At 44.8% G+C, this 22,373-nt stretch overlaps 1 protein-coding gene across 1 annotated transcript in view; it reads left to right on the forward strand.

The window, feature by feature from the left end:
* LOC119372309 (acid sphingomyelinase-like phosphodiesterase 3b) overlaps window positions 1-21,398 on the forward strand; it is a 69,480-nt gene extending 48,082 nt beyond the window's left edge. Inside the window, exons 2-7 of the mRNA XM_037642783.1 lie at window positions 14,647-14,863; window positions 15,569-15,816; window positions 17,360-17,523; window positions 18,218-18,410; window positions 20,173-20,369; window positions 20,973-21,398. Coding sequence (XP_037498711.1) covers window positions 14,647-14,863; window positions 15,569-15,816; window positions 17,360-17,523; window positions 18,218-18,410; window positions 20,173-20,369; window positions 20,973-21,398 — 1,445 coding nt within the window. The remainder of the gene's footprint in view (window positions 1-14,646; window positions 14,864-15,568; window positions 15,817-17,359; window positions 17,524-18,217; window positions 18,411-20,172; window positions 20,370-20,972) is intronic.
* The last annotated feature ends 975 nt before the right edge of the window (window positions 21,399-22,373 follow it).

A 22,373-nucleotide genomic window follows, 5' to 3' on the forward strand; every position in this document is an offset into this window, starting at 1 on the left:
ACATGTGTACCCGGCGCATATTCTTCCGCTGCACCGATTTGTCCGGCGTGGGATGCAATAACTCGAATGGGCGAGAGAACGAGTACAGAGGGAGAGAGAGAAACAAAGAAAGAAAAGAAAGAAATTGAAGAAATCTTGGCGAAAACATTTCTTGAGGCGGCATTCGAACCAGCCTACCCACGATCCAAAAGAGAGCATCGTAACCATTCGGCGATCCAGGCACGCTAGCAGAGCAAAACATAGCCTTGTATAGTATAGTATGGCAAGGGGGGTTGGAAAGGGAAGTGAGTGAGGAAGAAGGAAAGGAGGAGGAGGAGAGTAACGCATAGCATAGAAAGAGAAAGAGAAATAGAGAGAAATAAAGGAAACACAGAAAACACAGAAAGTGAGCAAATCAAAGAAAGAGAGATAAGGATATAGACAGAAACAGGCAGCGAGAAATAGAGAGAGAGAAAGAAAAGAAAGAAAGGTACAAAGAACGAGAAAGAAATAAATATATCTAGAGAGAAATAAATAGAAAGAGACAGAGACGGAATAGACAAGAAATATAGAGAACAGAGAAAAGGAAAGAAACAGATGAAGAAAGAAAGAAAAAAATAGAAATAACGAAAAAAGGCCACCCAGCTCTACATTTCCTTCAGGCTTGCCACTACTAGTGCGTAGCTGCCTTCATTTCTTTAGCATAACGGCTGATATGAGCAATTGCTCGTGACAAACGAGCCATAAAGCAGCAAATCTGGTCGCTAGAGGTAATACTTGCTGCGACATAAGTGTTCGAGTCAAAACTACGCCGACGTGACACGAGATGTATATGGAAACAAAAATACGTGCATTACTTACCCCTAAATTTTCAGCGCTAGCACCTAGCGACCGACCTCCTTGCAGTGCACCAACGAGGAAAGTTGTCCATTAATTCCGAAAGATTCTGAACGAACTATAGCAATATATTAAAGGAGGTGTTAAGGACTGTATATGAGAGACGTGATATAGGACGTAAATTTCCTACAGGAAAGGCGCAATTCGCCTGAACAACTAATAAAAAATAATTGAACGGTAATAGGTGAGCGCGGAAACTGCATGAACGAACAGATTGTTTCGGGCTAAATTACCATAGAAATTGGCATTGGGTGGGCAATAATCAATCAATCAATCAATCATTTATTTAACGTGCCCAGGAACAACCGTGAGGTCTTTGTGCAGGCGCACGCAAAAATAAAATCAATAAAAATAAACAATACAATACAGACAGTCTTCAGAAATAAAAAGAGCAAAAACACGTAGACAAAGAGAAATGAACACTAAAGGGGAGGAGTAAAATAAGACAATATGAGAAATATTGAAGGGGAATAAAAAATTAGATTGCACATACACAACTATGCGGAAAGACGGAGAAGGGAAGACTATGTACACTGTGCCATACTATGTCAAAACAGTGCAAAGCTCGGATAAAAACAGTGATTGTGGACTATGAAAAACGTCAAGATCAAGAAAATTAATATTATAAAGACTTTGTATTCTGTGAACGGTAGAGTGTTGGAAGAAGCAGGCGGGTACATGAAACGGTCTGTTCTCTCTGGTTAACTTACGCGGAATTCGAAAATTAACACAATTGAGAAGTACAGGGCAGGATATGAAACCGTGGACTAGCTTGTAGAGAAATAAGAGATCAGAACGATTTCGTCGGCAGTGAAGTGATGGCAGTGATAATGACTCAGCAGTATTTGAACGAGATCCAGAGTCATTTTTAGCAAAGCGATGGTTATATATGCTGAGGAATTTTTTCTGGACTCGTTCAATGGTGTTACCGCTGGATTGAGCAATGCCATTCCATATCACGGACGCATACTCAAGTTGCGTCCGTGATTATAATAATAATAATAATAATAATAATAATAATAATAATAATAATAATAATAATAATAATAATAATAATAATAATAATAATAATAATAATAATAATAATAATAATAATAATAATAATAATAATAATAATAATAATAATAACAGTCGGGGCTTTACATCCCAATACCACGATATGATTATGAGCGACGCCGTAGGAGCGCTCCGGAACTCTCAACCACCCGAAGTTTTTTAACGTGCACCTGAATCTAAGCACACCGATATCAAGCATTTCGCCTCCATCGAAATGCGGCCGCCGTGGCCGGGATTCGATCTCATGACCTTCGGGCCAGTAGCCGAGCATCATAACCACTAGACCATTGCGGCGGGCCCGTTTGGTAGGGTACGTAGTACCCAATAATTAATATTAATTATTAGGGTTTACTATTCCTACACCAAGGTATGATTATGAGGGACGCCGTACACCTGGCGTTCTTTAACGTGCATCTATATCTAAGCACACGGGCATCAAGCATTTTCGCCTCCATCGAAAATGTGGCCGCACGGTCGTGATTCGATCCCACGATCTTGGGGTCGGCACTCGAGCATCATAACCACCATACCACCGTGGCGAGTCGTAGAGTACCTAAGCACAGAGCTGTGCGCCTCGCCTTCGCCTCGCTCCGCCGAGCGCCGGCCCCGTGGCTTCGCGCCCTCCTCGTACTCCTCCGCTCACGAAACGCTGGGGTCTAGCGTCATTTAAGGCACTTAAGGGAACCTTAAGGTCGCCTGAGATTTTGTTGGGACACAGCATAAAAGATTACAAACTGTGCATTATCCCAATTCCGCCGAAGAGCGCTGCGCTGTCTTTCAGAATTACATGTTTTCGTAGAACTCTTATTAGATCGATGCAGATTTTCGAATACGTTTTCTTTGCGCCACAGCAGGTACCTAGGCGTAGTAACCGGAAATAGCTTCAAACAAATTAGTATAGTAGATGAGTTCATCTGAATAAAACGCTCAACTAAGTTTTAGTATAGCGTTTTATGGTAGTTATAGCGAAGCCATACGCATTAAACCTGCTGATGAATTTTAAAGCAGCAAGAATTTAAGCTACCTAACGCCTGTGTTTTGCTAATAAGTTCTGTCACCAGTGTGAACAATTGTTTAAACCTGGTTAAATCGCTGTAATTTCAAACAAGGGTTCCTGACGTCCTCGCATGAAAAGAAGCAAGTGGTACTTTCTGGAAAGCCTTCGTAAATCTTGTTTCTCCACTAATGGTAGAAATAAGGAAAAGGAAGCGACCCATTTAGAGAAACTGAAAAAGTGGAAGAAAAAAAAAGTGACTGTAAGATCCTATGAAACCAATGGCAAGTACATGCTGTATTTCTGCACTGCAGGCAAGAAGTATTCGCAGTTAAGTGCTCCAAGCTCTTGTTTTCTTTGTTGTTGTTTTAGTCCACGTCATGGGAACTGGATTTGACATTTATGAGGTACGAAAGTGCACAGTGTAAGCAGATACAGGGACTTCAAAGACAATATTTGCTCAGTTAGCGCTCTGGGAACTTAACAGCGCCGCCATACTTTTTTATTTTATTCCGCTGCTTTGATCTGGAATGTGCACCTTCGGCACTTATTCGCGAAATCAAAGCCTTTTTTTTTTCCTTCGCTCGATTATTCTGCCCTGAAGTCCCGAAAAACCAAACAAGTCTTTATTGCGGGTTCGCAGAGTGGATCCGCATACGTAACGAGGGGCAATCTGTGTTGGAGAAGTAGCGGGACCGCTGCTCTTTATATTACTACGCACACACTTAATGGGCGCTTCTCTTGTATCATCTTGCATCGAAAGTGTAAACACCACACTGCGTTTGAAGAAAATACCATATTGCAATTCCATAAAAGAAACCTTCTGAGTCATCCAACGCGAAGAGAATTCATTTACCGTGCACCGTTCTGAAATATGATAAATGTGATTCTTCGGTTAGTCGATTGAAAGGTCTAATGAAAGGCAGTTGGTTCAAGTATAACACCATTATTATTATTATTATTATTATTATTATTATTATTATTATTATTATTATTATTATTATTATTATTATTATTATTATTATTATTATTATTATTATGTGATACGCTTACACAAATACACAAGGACACAGAGGAAAGAGCGAGAGAGCAGGCTGAAAAATGCCACCTAGAGTGGCACAACGCCTGCATACTCTTTCGGGAGGGGAGATGAGAGAGAAGAAAGGAAGGTATCAGAAGAAAAAGATTAAAGAAGATAGGAAAGCAAAGAAAAAAATGATCAAGTTTTGGACAAAAAAGATGGCTGATCCCTCCGTCATAGGAATCCGTATAACACGAAAGTGAAACGTGTAGTCCCAGAGAGAGAGAGAGAAATGTAATGCGGAAAGGCAGGGAGGGTAACCAGAAAACATATCTGGTTTGCTGCCCTGCACTGGGGAAGGGGTAAGGGGAGACAGAAAAGTAAGAAAGAGAGGGATGGGATAGGGAGGGAGGGAAGCACACACACACACACAGGAGTGTCACAATCGTTCGACGAGGCGGGTCGCTCGCAGGAACTTCATCAGCGCCTTTGTTGCTTTCTGGTGTGAAGCTCGGTCATTCCGACATTCCAAGATTAACTGCTGGGAAAGCGGCTGGTCGTCGAGGCGAGCAAACACTGCTGAGAGGGACTGTCTCTGAGAGCAGTACTGAGGGCACTGACATAAAATATGTTCAATGGTTTTGTCAATGATGCAATAGTCACATGCAGCGCTGTCTGTCATTCAGATGCGGCAAGCAAAAACCTTTGTAAAAGACACCCCAAGCCACATGCGGCAGAGAAGGGTCGTCTCGGATCGGGGTAAGCCAGATGGAATTGTGAGTCGTAGGCATGGATCCAGGCGGTGAAGACGGGTGTGCAGAAAACCGGGCGTGTTCCACATAGACCTGGCGACATCATGCGCGAGCGTATTAATCTTTGCTGCCGTGTCGCTTCTTGATAGTGGAATAGGTTCCATCACGCCATTTTCGTGAGCATTCTTAGCTGCATCGTCAGCATGCTCGTTACCGATGATGCCGCAGTGGCCTGGCAACCACTGAAAAGTTACAGCATGTTCTTCGTCTATTAGTTGATGGTACAGTTGTCTTATTTCCAGCACCAATTGGTCTTGAGACCCACGAAGTAGAGCAGTGCGAAGACATTGCAGAGCTGGTTTCGAATCAATAAAAATGCTCCATTTTTGTGCTGCTTCTCGATCAATCCTGCGGAGTGCCGCGAGCTCCACGGCTGTCGATGTTGTCTTGTGTTACGTTTTAAACTGGATGTTTTCGGCTCTTGCTGGGAAGATCACAGCTCCTGCAGATCCTCCAACAGTTGTCGAGCCATCCGTGTAAAGTTTGACATGATCTTTGTATACTTCGTGCAGCATGAGTAGAGTCATCTGCTTCAAAGCTGGCGACGAGAACACCGCCTTCTTGCGAATCCCCGGCACTGCCAAGCGTAGTTTTGGTCGGTCCAAGCACCAAGGGGGTGTTGGAATCCGTTCCGGAGGCGTGTAGGCAGTTGGAAGGCACTCTCGGTAAGTCAGTGTTCTCTTTCAGAAGAAGTCACTCGGTCGATCTTCTGGAAGCGAAGCGAGGTGGTGGGCAGGGGCGCGAGCAAGGTGCCTAATATGAGCTCTAAGCACCTCCAAAGTAATGTGCACTGTGGCCGGATGATCTTTGGCAATTTCGATGGTTTCCGCTGTTGATGTGCAGCGTGGTAATCCAAGACAAACTCTAGGTGTCTGGCCCTGTTCGTTTTTGATTGTGCGTTAACTGCTTTTGCAAGTGTTCGTCAGAACCGGTAAGCTGTACCGCAGGTACCCCAGAGACAGCGCTTTGTACAACTGCAACATCGCGTGCACTGATGTGCCCCGCGTTTTTCCTCCGAGGAACTTCAAAAGTTGTGCGATGGCCGTCAGGCGCTTTTTTAGAGTGGTCACATGGGGACTCCAGCAGAGATTTCGATCGATCGTGACCCCCAAAAGCCTGTGCGTCCTATAGCAGACATTGTGTCCAACGATGGCGATGGGATATGACGTCAGTGCCTTCCGCGTGAACGCGACCAGCGCCGATTTCTCAGGAGAAATCTCGAGGCCTTGTTCTCTAAGGTACGCCGATACTGAATTCGCTGCTTTCTGGAGCCTCGCACGTACCTGAGGACGTGTTACACCTGACGTCCAGGCACAAACACCATATGCATAGAGAGATATCTGCACGGAGTCTGGTATGCGTTCCACGAGACTGATCAGAACTAGGTTGAATAGTGTGGGGCTCAATACACCACCTTGACGAACACCATGGTGTGTGTAATGCTCAGAAGTCGGCCCAGCATCAGTTTGCACAAACAATGATCTCATATGTAGGTAGCAACGGATCCCGTGGTACACTCGCCCACCCGTCTGTTCATTTCTGGTGTTATACGTAGGTCACCAGGTCACTGACATCGTCAATTGAGCTACGAAGACGACGAAAACTGGCCATGGCGTCTGGATATACTCTATAGCGTTCTAGGAACCACATGGACCTGCCTTTTTCCATGGAAGAGCTGGATGCGGCTCTTGCTTCATGCAATTAATCGTCATCGCCTGGGCCGGATGGCATATCATATCGCCCATTACGCAATCTCGGTGATAGAGCACGAAGCGCTTTGCTGGACTTGTTCAATGAGCCTTGGAGAGATGGAAAGGTCTCCAGAGAATGGAAAACAACCCGTTTGGTTCTACTTCTCAAACCTGGAAAATCACCTCTAGAGCTGACGTCATACCGCCCAATAGCGCGGGCTAGCTGCGCAGGGAAGCTGATGGAGCGAATGATCCTGGCCACACTCGAGTCGTCCCAGAAGTAGGCGATTGATTATAGTGCATTGGTATATGAGAACTTGTACAATGTGTACTGTTGTTTGGCAGATATAGCACCGCTTGATGTGGACGCACTCACGTTGACGCCTAGTGGCACATCCCCGTACCGACGACTAACGCCTATGATCATGATTTAACCCTTGAGGTAGCTGAAATTCTTAACATATATGTGGACACCGCATATGGTGAACCCCGCGCAAAGATGACAACTAGCACATAGTAAACACAGATACTCGATATGCACTCCTTTAAAACGTGGTGGAACACGAAGAGAAACGCTACGCGCGTCGTGTCCTCCCTCTAGCCTGGCCGGTAATTCTCAGAGGGCGAGCGGGGAACGCGGTGCGACCATGGGTGCGACAGCGAGGCGAGCATCGGAGAGCTATTTTTCGATATGGATGGATGCTATGAGCGAGGCTTGGGCTAAAGCCGCCACCGCGCGGTGTGTTAAGGCGTTGACGAAATTATACTTCCATTGGAAACGCGCCGAATGGGACGGTCGTAACAACAGCGCGTCTTTTTTTTTTTTCGAGCCTGGTGGCACACACGTGACGTTACAGTGACGTCACAGTCACAGTGACAAGCTTTGGGAATTTGTAACGTCACGATCACTGCATCACGCGACTAATCCTTGCATCAGTCGCGTTGACGCCGACGCCGACGGTCAATTTTCGCGTTTGATGTGGCAGCTAAGGCTTCCGCCTTAATAAAGACAAATAGAGCTCATCTCCTGCCCTACACACACACACTCTGCTGCCCAAACAGCGCTGTTCGTAAGGGAATAAAAGAAAAAAAAAACTTGAAAATAAGCTAGCACATTACGCCTTCTCTAACTGGCTAACAATTCCGATGATTAACATGTACCAGCGAAAACAACGCATTTGCATTGCTAAGTTGGTTGAAGGGACAGCGGCCATACGTAATGGGCCTCGAGCTGCTGAGACAGTGGTGTGCACTTATGTACGCACGAAGCCATCAAAACTTATTCTTTTTTTAACTTGTCACCCAAAAGTAAAAAAAAAAAGAATAAAAACCGGTAACGTAAACGAAGGCCCTGCAGAGGATAACACGCTGCGTCTGACGATAAGGAAGACCTGACAGCAAGAGTGTCTCTGAACAGAATACTGGGAGGAACGCGGTAATGGGAAAGACCAGCAAGAGGCTTTATGTATAAAAAATATCTGGGTAAGGTGTCCGATTACGCTAGAGAGTTCTGCCTCATGGAATAAGGCGTCGCGATAAAAGAAAAAGACACCAGACTTCAACGTTTCTATGTTGTTGTCTTTTTTGGCCGTGAAGTAAATTACTGCGACAAGGGTGTCCTTCACCGTGAAGACCTCCATTACTTTTCGTTCACCGAGGTTAGTCGAAAATAACAAGCTCCCCACAATACGGGAACTGAACAGGAATCCAGCGAATAAAATCACTCTAAAGTGAAACAGGGAATCAATTTATACTGGTACTCTCATACTTGAAATCTTTATCCTCCTTAACTTCACCATCATGACTTCAATATAAGAAATAGAACGTAAAAATTTCATTTGTAATTTCGCGCCGTAATTTCAGGGCTGTAATGGCATTGTGACGTCATTGTGACTGAGAGACTTGTACAGACATCTGCAAAGTTAAGGCAGATTCATCGCAAAAACATGGCCAGAATGTCAATGTAGCAGAGTCATTCACCAGAGACCCTTAGAGGGGTACTGCAACATTTTTTGAACAATATAAAAAAAAAACACCGCTGATGTGTAGTCGAGGCTCCTTTAACATGTGATCCAAATATTATAGCCCTGCATGCGGCAAGGAATTTACCATTAAGTCTTGAAGAGAGCTAGAAATCACTCACTCTTCTCTCGGTGAATTCCGTGATGGAGTGCGCCGACAACGTCATTGGCTAATCGACAATGCTATTGGCTGATATTAGCATTCATGTGCTGCGTATTTACCGTGGCCGCCACGGGGTGCCGCCACCTACTCGTGCCGCGCTCTATGGGGCTAGAAATGCTTTATTTTCTCTCTTTTTGGTGCTAGAATTAAACACTATAGAACAGGGGTCTCACACACATGGCCAGCGGACCTCTAGTTGGCCGCTCGCGGCCCGCACATGACTGTCTTCGTCCAATTTTTTTTTATTTTCTTAATAAGTATGTTCATGAGCTGTACAGGTATGCCTAGTCTAAAGCATAATTTTCGTGAACAATCCCCTGCAGTCACCATGTGTTTATACATAATCGTGAAACCAAACTCTACACATTTCAGGATCGGCGCCTAGATTTTAGTCATTTTGGCGATAGGTATCGATATGTTGATGTTGTTGGAATCCTGACGCCAAATGCCCTTCAGAAATAACCTATATATATGGGAAAGGTCTTCGTTCAAATGGCAACGTTAACTGACATTTTGTACAACCTATCCCTTACCTTCGTCACTGTCCTGGCCCTTGCGGGAGTAAATTTTCGTGACCGCGGCTTAGCTGAGGTGAGCTTGAGACCCCTGCTGCAGAAGTACACTAGCGCGCTCGTCATCACGCTAGAAGTGAGCCGATGCGTTCGAAGAAATAAAGAATAGTGCTCAAGGTCGTTACAAGCGCCAGCGCGTGTAACAACCTTGCCTCTGTTACCAGCTCTTCAATATTGCTCTGTCATATATTACAGTTTGTGCAAATACATATATGGTAATGTGAATTCTGATTTCGAGGGAAACAGTATTGCTTTAAGCTGTACTTTGGAATACATTTGGCACTATTTTTTCAGCTTTCTACAGCAGCTAAGATATGCAACTGCTATTGGAGAATATGAAGACGAAACCTCATTATTTCGCGGTGAATAAGCACAATGCCACCACACCGCTATTGATTATAACATCGAGGAAAATATCAAAATTTCCATGCATAACAAAGGGCAGAAGGGATGCTAACTCTGCGGAGTCTCCACGCAGTGGAAAATGAGCATTAGGGCGAATGGATAGCCAAGCAGGGTGCCATTTGCGGAGGCGCACTTCTTGCAGAAGACAGTCACGCATTACTGTTCCTTTTTGGTCGGCCGTCAAGGTTAAGTTTCGCTGCGAACATCAATATAGCGTCGGTAACGTTTACACCACACGGAACATTTTTGTGAGCCACTGAAACATGCAGCCATACACTTTAACGTCGTCGAAATGGATCACCAATGTTTTTCTTATTTTTCCAAGCCGTGAAGTGGCGCCTAACGGTCTGCAAATCAGCTTAACCGAGGGACATGACGTCAGCCCGGAACAAATCTAGTTTCGATTTTTTTTTCTTCAGCAAAAGGTGACGCATACTATTCCTAGAGGCACGGAACACCGTTTGCGGTCGTTTGCTAGAGTGCGCCGCAGAATTATATGAATAACTTTCTAAGAACCTTGGAAGTTCGCATGAAAATTGCAAGTAGCCTTCTAAAACGATTAAAGTGTTGTGTAATATCATGCGTTGTTGTCCTTTAGTTCGCGTTTCTACAATTTTCTCCTTACATTCTCACCGGAAAGGGTGCTTCACCATTATTATACCTTTATTGCGACGAAGCGCGCTTTAAAGGAGCAGCTATGTGCACTCGGCATATTTAGGTGTCGTTTGTCGCTTCACTGCGCTACTCCGTGAAAATCCGACACGGCAAGAGGCACATCTATAGGTGTAGTACAGATGACATTTCAAGCATGACGTTGCACGGGCTTGGTTTCACCGTTTCGTCATTTTTGCAGCTAAACGGCAAATGCTTTTCTAAAGATTTACGCCAAGGAGCGCTTGCGCCGTCGACAGGAGGCAGCACGACAATGGCGAGAAGAGACCTCGACTGTTCCTACAATCGCTATGTAGTTAAAGGAACGCTTAAAATGAGGAATGAGCACTTCGCTATCGAAGCCTCACTAAGGGAAATTGCTGAAGCTGGTGATTTTTTCGCAAAACGCATCTGCTGAGCACCTCTAACCAATAAAATGCTCATACGAATGGTCTGTTTGTAAGATGCCTCTCTTTTCACACCGTGCTGTCGGATTACTGCATGACGTTGCATGCAGTGCGCATTCAGGGGTCATAACTAGCAAACTCGGCCGTACGAGAAGGCCAGACAGCGCGGTTAGACCAAGTTGAGTCTGAAAGGCAAATGGATGCGTATTATTGCAAACTAGGAGACAAAGACTCGAGAAAGAAGAGCAAGCAGAAAGGTCGGGCGCAAAACTTCAATCTCGGCGATGTGTCAACGACTGAGCATGGGATGAATAATTATCCTTAAAGAATTAAGGTAATGCGCACTTACCTGCGCATTGTGTAGCCTGCAGATGTGAAACTCTGCTTCGTGAGGTCAAGATAATAGGCAGGATTAGTGACACGTTAGCCAGAGAATTATCGGAGGCTTTTCATATCGAAAAGAGACGCACGAGCTGTATTAGTGATACTTCTGTTTGTCTTTTCAAAAATGAGATGCAGCTCTTTGATAGGTCAGCGTGATTGCATTTTTCCGATACTGAAGCACGCGTGCGCAAATTCTTGTATTCTCCTGGCTTCATCTTTCGAATAAACAGTTGAAGTTTAGTGCCCGACCTTTCTGCTTCCTCCCACTTGTTTCACGAGTCTTTCTTTCCTAGTTTGTGCTAATATGTGTACTTCTGATCCTAACCAACTCGCCCAGCAACAATGAATAATTGTAGGGGTTTTACGTCCCAAAACCACGATGTGATTATGAGCGACGCTGTAGTGAAGGGCTCCGCAAATTTCAGCCATGTGGTGTTCTTTAACGTGCACCTAAATCTAAGTACACGGGCCTCAAGCATTTCGCCTTCATCGAAACGCAGCCGCCGCGGCCAGGATTCGATCCCGCGACCTTCGGGCGCCCAGCTACAAGTCTTACTCTGAAAGACAAAGGCGATCACCAGTGATGTGCCCAACATCCTTGCTTCCACGCAGACCCCTGGCTGAATTGTTAAACTGAAATTTTAACACGCGGGCGCCTCGTACCTGCTGGCGCGTGCGCTAACGCTATAGATTGAAGTAGATGACCTGTCATGGCACGTGCCGAAGGAGCGGGAGGTTGACATGGCAGGGAAGTTAATGAGAATCGGGTTTAATGAGAACGCGCCCTGCCCCAGCAGCGCTGTTACATCAAAAACGACGGCGGGAGTTCCACTTCGGGCCTCTCGTCATGATTAATCCAGGTAAACTTCGTGTTGCCTTTCGCCACCGTACCGTTTGAGGACTTTATGAAATACACCATTAACCACACTGAGGCGTTTGTCTCATTGCTTCCCGTATTATTCGTGGCTAGTTTCTCTGTAGCTCTTTCAGCGTTTTCATTCCCTATTCTGTGGCGTCTGAGGTCAGCTAGTTGCACTAATAATACTGTGATCATAAGCAACCAGGGAAAAAGTTGAGGACCACGCAGAGCGTAATGGAACGTAAAATAATAGGAGTAACATTAAGAGACCGGAGGATGGCAGAATGGGCCAGGGAACAAATAGGGGTTGCAGATATTCTGGTTGACACCAAGCGAAAGAAATGGACCTGGCCCGACCACGTAATGCGTAGAACAGACAACCGGTGGACACTGAGAGCAACAGAATGGTTACCAAGGCATATGAAACGGGTATGAGGAAGGCAGAAAGTTAGATCGAGTCACGAAATGAATACGTTCGCAGGGATAAAATGGAACCAGCTGGCACAGCATACGGTAAGCTGGAGAACATTGCGAGAGGCATTCGTCCAGCAGTCGACAGAAACAGGCCGAGATTATGATGATAATGATGATGACAGCTTAATAATTCGCATTGTGACGATAATAAAAACAACGGCGTGTGTGTGCCCCTCCTTCGCATTCAAAAATACAATTGGAACGATGATCAACAGAATGCTATAAAAGGAGCTGACGTTTCGAATTCACGTGGAGGCCTTGGCTATTCTTAGTGAACAAGGCTTCCATACTAAAGCGCTGTTTGCCCCTTAGACAGTAGGACTTCAGTGTGAAAGCAGTAGCGGCAACCCTTTGAAAAGACTAATTTAATCGACGCTCTGTTTATTGTGCTTTGAATGCACCTTCCTCCGGACCAAGAGAGATTTCGTGACCTTCCTCGTTTTTGTGTATCAATTCTTCGAGATGCTCACCATCATGCTTACTAACAGTATAGTGGCCCCTATATCAAGTTTATTTTACAAGAAACCTTACGCATCGGCGTGGTGAAAACAGTTCCGAGCTGACTAGAAAGTTTATCTCTAGAACTTCTTAAAGTGTAATATATTCTAGGCAGAAAAACTGGCTAAGACGAATTAGCACAATTGTAATATAAGCTAGTGGAATAGAATAGGCCTAAAGTAATAAGTAATACAATAAGATCCCTTATTGAGTGACAGCTCAAACAGAATAAGAGTCTAGGCTAGTTTTTATTACTCCAAGGGTTATAAAAAAAGCGTACTGGATAACTGTGTCTACTCTTCCTGCGTCAACGTTTCCGGCGAGTTTCTATTGATATGTTCCAGCTGGAGCAGCAATGGGAAAGAAGAGAAGAACAAAGTGCTGTGCAGGCGAGGCTTGTCGCGGGACTGGCCGTGTTGCGTACTGAAAGTGAGTAATATTCCTTGTCTTTTTTCAAGACACCGTTAACATCGCAATTTCTTTTTTTCTTTCGCACGATGTTTATCGTTTCCTTATTGCTCACTAAACGTGAAACTGCTACCTCTGATATTGTCCTAAGGCAAAAAAAGAACGCAGTACAGGAACACCGACAAAGAAACATAGCTCTTGTCTGTCGTCTAGTCGCGTATCACGTTTTAGCTCTCTTATACTTTCTAGAATAAACCAGCTAGCCCAGACACATATCTTGTTATAGTGCATCTGTGATAGTCCCCCTGCCGTCACGTATGTGACTTCGTTGCTCCATTACTAAGACGAAATTCCTAATAACCTGCCCTGGTCGTAGCACGCGATCGTCGCCTCACCAGTAACATTGAGGAAGCCTAAGACACCCACCTGGGTAAATTTTATGTGCAGGCTCGTGTCTCGGGATAATCGGCTTGGTATTACCGTCTGGCGGCCGTCGCTACGAAGAAAACAATGGCAACCATGGGCATGTTTACGCGACTGATTTCCTTCGCACTGATTCTTCTATCCCATGCGCTCTCAGTGGCTGGCTCCCGAGATGACATCGGTGCGTATGCAACTGCTACGACGGGGATAAACGAGCAAAAGTTCGTAAGGTCAACAGCCACTGTGTGTTCTATTGGCATAAGCAACTCGCGTGATATCAAAAAGATAGTGACCCAAGTGGTTGCTCAAGCTCTTCATCCGGATGAGGAATGTCTAGAGCACTGCATAAAGAACATAAAGAAGCGCTAATAAATAGTCATTTGTTTAATGTAATTTCTTATTAATCAATGCCGTTCACGAGTTGCATTTTTCAAAACACGATAACAGAGAAAATAAATGGGGACCTAGACAGGAAAGGTTGCAAGACTCTTAATTAATGTTCTTGTTTACCCTTGTTTAATGCGATTGCCATTCTTTGTTTATATTCACAGCGCATCATACTATCAAGCCTATTGATTCCTGATCAATAAGCCTCTTGAAAGTTGAGCCAAATACTACATGCCGTTGCAGTAGCACAACTAGAAGTACAGAGCTCATTTTTAGTGGTCTGCTGAGTGTCCATGTAGCAAAAACTAAAGGCGACAACACTCGTTTATGAATACACTACCCATCTCCTGTGCTAGTGTAACATGTGCGGCAAGTCCTAAATGCCTAAAATGTCTTAGTTCTCATTTATTTTGCACACGAGCAGCATTTTACAAGAGAGATGAGATTCTAAATTTACGAAATAGGTTGTTTTATTAGTGGCGAAATATTACAACTGGGAATCGACAGTAAGACCCAAACAATTTTTCCCCTTCTCGTTTGACAGGCTACTTCTGGCACGTCAGTGATTTTCACGTTGACAAACAGTACGAGGCAGGAGGTAGCCGCGACTTGTACTGTCATCCTGGCACCAACGATTCCACTGGAGATGATACCGGGCCTTATGGTGATTTTTTCTGCGATACCCCGCAACTACTCGCACGATCAGCCGTCGAAGCCATGGAACGTATCAAACCAGAGGTTGACTTCGTACTCTGGACTGGGTAAGGCTCACGACATTTATGCTTTTTATGAATAAATTGAATAAAAATGTTGTTTCACGTGCCAACTCGATCTGTTTTAGGCGTATCGTAACGGAAGTCCGGACTAATTTATCATCTTGAGGTTCTTTCACGCACCCGCCAAGCACGGTACGCAGCGTATTCTGCGTACAAGCCCCATAGTGATGCAACCTTCGCGGCAGGGCTTGAACCCATGACTTAGTGCTCAGCATCGCAACGCCATAGCCACTGAGAAGTAACGTGTCTAGTGCAAAAGTGCAAAGCTATACGACAGATTGGAAACAATGCATGACTTGTAACATCATGCGTTCTAGTCTGTTTTGGGTTATTTGTATCAACTTGAAAATTAGGCGCCACTTTGCACTTCCTCCTTCACACAAACATTTAGACACGCAATTATAATGACGCCCACACCACACAAACAGCGCTCAATACAAATGGTTTATTGTGCTTAAAGGAACCCATATATGTAAACGATGATGCGCATGTGCAAAGGCCATCCACGAAACATACGGGAGATAATCAACCGAAGTTACGCATACCAAATAACAAGGCTGTGAGTACTGGCGTCTGTGAATGAGGTAGTGCCAAGTAGCGCCTAATTTTCAAGATGACATAGTACCAACTAGCCCAACAGCAAGTTCTAATAAGCTATGTTTGAGTCAACTACTGTGATGATTTCCACAGAGACAATGTGGCGCACGGAAAATGGCCAACTTGGACTGACGTGTACAGCCAGACGCACTGGATTGGTTCGCTGCTGTGGCACAAGATTGGACAGAATCGAACACTAATTGTGCCCACCTTGGGAAACCACGACTGGGTTCCTGCTAACGCCATGGGGTCCATGGACGCGACGCCTTACCGCGGTTTCCTCAGAAGCTCGGGCTTCAATCAGCTGCTCCCTGAGGAAACGTGGGGCGCCTTTGAACGCGGTGAGCCGGGAATACGTCTTGCGGTTGTCAAGTTTTCAACTTCCCTGCAGTAGATTTATAGACATGCCAAAACAGAAGTTGGCGGCCTTAAATGAAACCTGCTGCTCTTTGTCTATTAGCACACCGAAGGAAGGTAAGTAATGATAAAGATTAAAACGTCATAACATATAGCACGTATAATATGACATTGAATCTCTAATAAAGCAGAAACAGCCAGCACATGTGCACCAGGTTTCGTAGACGTAAAAATGTAAGGATTTAGTATGAATAGTGTAAAGAAGTTTGAACGATTACACATGCAGGTATATTTCGAATGTACTGTGATCTCTGACCATCAATCGCTCTCACTGAGCCGATCTGCCTCTGTCCAACTACCGTACGCAGTCATCAGCGTTCACGCTGCCTTTGTTCGAACGGTCAAGCGCTTCCTGCTCTAAATTGCCGTTTTTAGGGAGCAACTGACATTTTCTGCCATAGGTTACTTATTTAGATCGTTCGACGATGAAGTCGAAGAAAGAATGATAACATAATTCTCATGCACGTGGTACAAATCATTCCCTTTTATTTTCGCAAATCATCTACAACGCTGTACGATGTTAAGGCCTGCGAGATTTCATGACCTCTGAGATATTAAAGTGCATATTAAATACAAAAAAATTAATGAAAGATCCTTGCTTCGAAATGTACATTTCCTATCCGTAGGATGGCTAAGCATGCTGCGTTTAAAACTAAAAGTTCTGTTATCTATTTTGCTATTCACCTATAGCTGCACAATTCCTGGGATATGCAACAAAGTATATCGGTGATATAGCACTCGTTGCGGGGCATGTCGGTTCATACTTTTGAAAGAGACCATAAACTGTACTCACACTGCGCAAAATAAAAAGAAAGAGGTGAAGAAGCATGGTTAGAACCAACTTCCTCTTGCTTCTCTGTTTGGCACACACGCCTGGCAGGTTCCATCGTCCGATTTGGCTGAGTAATTCATGCAGTCCGTATACGTACGTGTGAAACGCTGCAATGCGCCCATCCCGCTTGAGCAAAACGGGCTAATGCTTTCAAAACGGGTGCATGGCTGAAATGCGGTGGCGAAAGCGAAATGATGGTAGTCTCGCTTTTAGCCCTATTTAAACTTTTGTCACTAAACGACCATGGTTAATTGTAGTCTAAAGTTCGGGAGGAAGCGTGGGGCAATAAAACGTCAAAAACCAACCAAAAGAAAAAACTAGACACGAATAAAAGACTTCGGCTGTGCTACCGAAGCCTCGTTCACTTTAATGTGTTGTTTTAATTTAGTTGCTCAGTGGTGTTATTCACTCGTGCCGCGTGATTTCTCAATAAACGCGCAATGCAACTTTCGCGGGTGTAATATTTGACGTACAAATTCAGCCGTATTCATAGCTGAACCGTTTTAACTTAAGTAAGTTCCCGTTGCCGTATACCTTCTTTCCCAATAGAAGCCAGCCGGGTGGCGTTCCCCACCGGCGATCGCTTGCTGGTCGCGCTTATCACCGTTCCAAACTTCATTACCTCGAACGTGCAGGTGGGTACTACAGCCTGCAGCTCTCAAAGAACATCCGCCTGGTGTGCCTCAACACTGTGCTGTGGTACACCCTGAACAAAGGTGTGCGATCCAGCTCAAGAGGTGACCCGCAGCTAAAATGGCTGCGGGAACAGCTGCACGACGCACAGCGACAGGGACAGAAGGTGGCGTTGGAATGCTGACATTTACGGCAGAACACGCGATCTCACACATAGAAAATATCGTGTTTATCGTATGCTTTGAAAAAGATATCTACATTTAAAGGTTACACTCATGGTACGGCGAGTGCTGGAACTGAAATTCGAGGGCTCTTGTCGCATACGAAGGCATTCGAGTCAGTGCAAGCGACTGTATAGAAGCGAGGGAGATTTAATGTGGCAGAAAAAAAAGCAGTAAAGAGGTTTGTATAGGGCAATAGGAAGTGCGAGCTGAAAGGAAGTGCGAACACTTTCAAATGATGAGCTGTATTGCGTTGTTAAGTGCAATGCTGGTTGAGGCATAAGAAAAGAAGAGTTGTGAAGCCAGTAGTATGTAGGGTTCATAATTGTAGTAGTCCGAAACCTGCGCTTCCAGCGGCAAAATAAAATGGATCTTCGTTTTCTGAAGACGCACGGAAAGTACCGCTAGGGAAGGCTGGTAATACGTGCAGTAAGTTAGGATGTATGCTTACAGACACCTCCCTATCACAGCTATCGAGAACTACACGTGTTATATCCTTGTTAACAGGTGCGATCAATGTAGTTATTGTGTTTACTATGCACATATACTACTATGCACACATATAAATGACGGGAAGAACCTACTAGTTTCCCCGAATATCATTGCTGAGAGATGTTACTTTCTTCCTATGTGCACCAGGTGTTTATTTCTGGACACATCGGGCCGGGCTTCTTCATCAGGACCCTCCCGGGTGAGACGGCCCGCATTTTGTTCTTCGACGACATCAACGACGGCTACCAGGACCTGATCGGCGATTATAAGGACGTTGTGGCCGGACAGTTTTTCGGCCATCAGCACGCAAACGCCTTCGTCTTACTATCGGACAAAGCAGGCAAGTGATCCAGTGCGACTGATATCACCCTCATCATCATCAGCCTGACTGCAGGGCAAAGGACTCTCCCCCTTTTCACCGATCAACCCGGTACTGTGCTTACGGTCATGTTATCACCGCAAACTTCTTAACCTCATCTACCTACATAACTTTCTGCCGGCCCCACGCGCATTTGCCTTCTCTTGGAATCCAGTCTTTTACTATTAATAATTACCAATTATCTTGCCTACGCGCTGCACGCCATGCCCACGCCCATTTCTTCTCAAAGGGGCTGTCTACCGTCCTTCACCGCTTTTCTGTTTTGTACCGCAATAGAAAGCGCACCGTCTGAAGTGTGCAACCTTGCTGCGGTTTCTCTGGAAAGTGAGTAGAAATTTTTAAAACAGAATTTTTTCATCTGCGTTCGGTCTTCTTCCATTGACGTGAAACATGCCCACAACACTGGTTGATAGACGCGATGACGATTCTAGTGCCGGTAAAAATTAAAACCGAAAGCACATGTGATTTCTGTAGGATTACCTTATTTTCGCTGAACAATAATGTAATGAATGTAACAGTCGTTTTCAGCGCGCTAGCGGTTAAACGAAGCCTTCTTATACGATTAAAGAACAATTGTTTTGCTGTAATCGCAGTCTATGCGTTTATTTTAGCACTGCTGCCGCTATCCAAGCCAAGTTGATTCATCAGAAAGAGACGATAAATGCACGCCTTCACAGAGCAGCACATGTGAGACATCCTAGCAACAATACAGCGGCAGAGTACGACCACCGCGAAGGGCCGCATGGCATAGCGCATGAGTTGAAGCAGACGAAATCGAAGACGGCGCCGCAAGCAGCGTCACCGGGCGCCTTTCTGGGTGCGTGAGAAATAAAAAAGCAAGAAATTACTCTGACGCAACCGAAAGCTGTCTCAAGTGTGTAAAATGCAATTTCAAGTTATACATGTTTGTTTTTAAGCAAAATGAGTCTACCTGCGAGGGTATACTTGTCCTATCAGTAGATTGACCACATCGCTGTTGGGTGACGCCAGCGGAAATTATTTCACGATTTTCAACATCAAATTAAAAATATAGTTCCTTTTTTACGGGGCATAAGCATGCTCGTTGCCGCTGATGTGACGAACGATCTTCTCGTTTTTCACCACAATCATAAAAATTTTTCCGAGCGGTAGACAGTCCCTTTAATTTTGTCTAATATGTCCATAACACCCGCTTTTTCCCTGACATACTCTACTCTCTTCTTGGCACTTAAGATTACACCCATCATTTTCTTTTCCCTGGATCGCTGCGTCGTCCTCGATTTACCCATGTACCTTTTTTTAGACCACAGCACCGTTCTGCATTCAGTTATGATTTTTACAGCTATGATTACAGCTGTCACGGTTATTCTACAATATTAGAAGGTGGGATCGAAGTTAGAGGTTCATTTTTTTATTCGTTGTTTACTGATGTCAGCATTCGCGATTAGTAATAATTTCGCTATCATGACACGCCCGTGCTTCTTTGTGCGTATCCAGCAATCTAACGGACCCTTTATAACAAGTCTTCCAACATTGATGACACCGGAAAAGTTGTAGGACAGAAAGGTGATCACATTAACAAGAAGCCTAGCATGACCGATAAAAACTAGCAATAATAAACCAGCTATAGATAATGTACCTTGTGTATCCGCCTCACATGTTTCCGTCACGCTTGTTAACTTCCCCGACCATACATTTTTAGCGAACTCGTATTCTTTCTTGAGAATCGAGTGATAAAATGCAGGCACTCCAGTAAGCTCTGTCCATTTGACCGGACCGGTGACACCCTACGGTAGCAGCCACCCGCTTTACAAGTTCACCTCGGTTTCCTCCAACCCGTCGCTGCGGCTCTACAGCTACCGACGCTCGAATGGCATGCTCCTGGACTACACCATCTACTACTTGGATCTACAAGACGCCAACATGGCCGCTTCCTCCAAGGTGCTTCAATTTGTCACTGCTTACGTTAGCAGGACTAAGTGGTCTACTCGTGAACTGTTGTCGTTGGTCGTCACTTAAATCAGCTGGATAAAAGATATGGGGTTCGTGGTATCATGTGTTTAAAGAAGTAAAAAGAAAATGGAGCGGTCTTTTTAAAACTAACATCCATGATTCGATATCTTACAATCAGTAGAAAGGCATGTGCTCCCGAAGCTGTAGGGCGGCTCACGGTCTTCAAGCAGCTCATTTCTGAAGCCCACATCAGCAAAAGGACGTGAAGAAGAAATGGCACGTGATAGTTGCCTTAAATGAATCTTTCTCTTCATTCTTGTGAATCTCCAAGCGCTTTACTGATAAAACGAATTATAAGAAAACTTCTGTACGCGATTGCACTGACGTGTCAAGGCATTCAGAACTGAGGAGTCATTGACAGCTTAAATCAGTTTTCACAGCTCTGATAAATGGTTCGTTAAGCAAGTTTATTGATTGCGTGTAACCGACCTTAAAACAGCAAATAATAGAAACGTGTGCTTTTTTTCTGTATAAGTGCCATGTCTGAGCGGTATCTTACAAAACGCTCGTTCTGTCATCTCTTGCGCGCAGCGAGTGCCAAGATGGGAGAGGCTATTCTCGTCCAAAGACGATTTTGGCTTGCAAGACCTTAGCACGGCGTCCATGGTAGAACTGGCTCAACGCATCTCTCGCTCGCCCGACCTGCTTTCACGCTACATTAGCTACAGCACGTCCCTCCGGGATGCGGGGCCATGCGACGGCGTATGCCGCGAGACAATGCTGTGCGCCATCATGGCGTCCCGGCGAGAATCCCACGCGGCGTGCCTCGGCCGAGGCGCCAAGGGTCACTCCGCGCACGGCCTGCCGATGAAAGACGGCACCGAACCACTGCCGACTATTCGAGACGTGATTGTTGGATTGTCCGTCTCGGCCAGCGTGGTTGCTGGCATCGTTCTGCTCGCGCTAGCCAAGAGGGCGCGCATGATGCAAGGGCCGCGCTACGGGCGCTTCTTATGATCTCCCATGTCGGCGAATGCAGCGTAGCACGTGCCTAATAAGAGCGTTGCCGTAGGAAAAATTATATTCTTGAAGTTGTTATAACAGTAACGGGGGAATACTTCCTATATAAATCAATATTTTCGAAGCACTCTTTGCGATATCGGACAGTAATATAAGAAACACAATTCTGATTAGCGAACAACGCTATGACAAGACTGCTTACGAATTATCGTTTTTGATTATTCATTTACGCGTACGTGCTTACGATATGTGACCTAAAGTTGAAATATTCGGAGAGGTGGGCGGGATATTGCACACGAGTTCTTGCATTTGCGTTTGCAGAAAGAAAATTCCATGCTCTTCAGAAAAAAAAATATATATTGTCAGTGTCTGAGGCAAAACTTCGGAAAACGTACACCGTTAACATTTCAGCTATGTTTATAGCACGTACTCTGAGGGCCTTTTATTCGTTTACACAGAGCGACTTAATAAATAGTAGCAGCTAATTATAGAACAATCAGAAAAGGTCAGGCAATTTCTCATTTCTCCTGGCACTGAGTAGCATAACAAAACACGTTGTAGGGCTAGATCGGGATGCATTTTTTTTTTGAAAGATATTCAGCGCTAAAGTTTAGACAGAATCGCATAGGAAGACATGACGGGACAGACATGACGGACTGTTGGAGTACAGCGTTGCTGAAGTACAACAGTTGGAGTACAGCGCCCGTCCCGTCATGTCTGCCTGTGTGATTCTGTCTAAACTTTAGCGCTCAGTAGGTTGTTCTCCACTAACTACCAATTTCATTTTTTCCCTTTAATTTCGTATTCTGTTTACCAATTCTCGTCATGACTCTAGCTTTATTTTTTTGTCCGAAACCTCTGTCCAAGGGCTGCCACTTAGCCCTCCACTGCCTAAGGGACTACTTGAAATCGCCATAATATGGTCTTTTTTCTTGTTTTTATTTTGTCCTTTCATTCATTTTTTACTTCTTT

The sequence above is a fragment of the Rhipicephalus sanguineus genome, chromosome 10 (assembly GCF_013339695.2).
Source record: "Rhipicephalus sanguineus isolate Rsan-2018 chromosome 10, BIME_Rsan_1.4, whole genome shotgun sequence".
NCBI classification, from domain to species: Eukaryota; Metazoa; Arthropoda; class Arachnida; order Ixodida; family Ixodidae; genus Rhipicephalus; species Rhipicephalus sanguineus.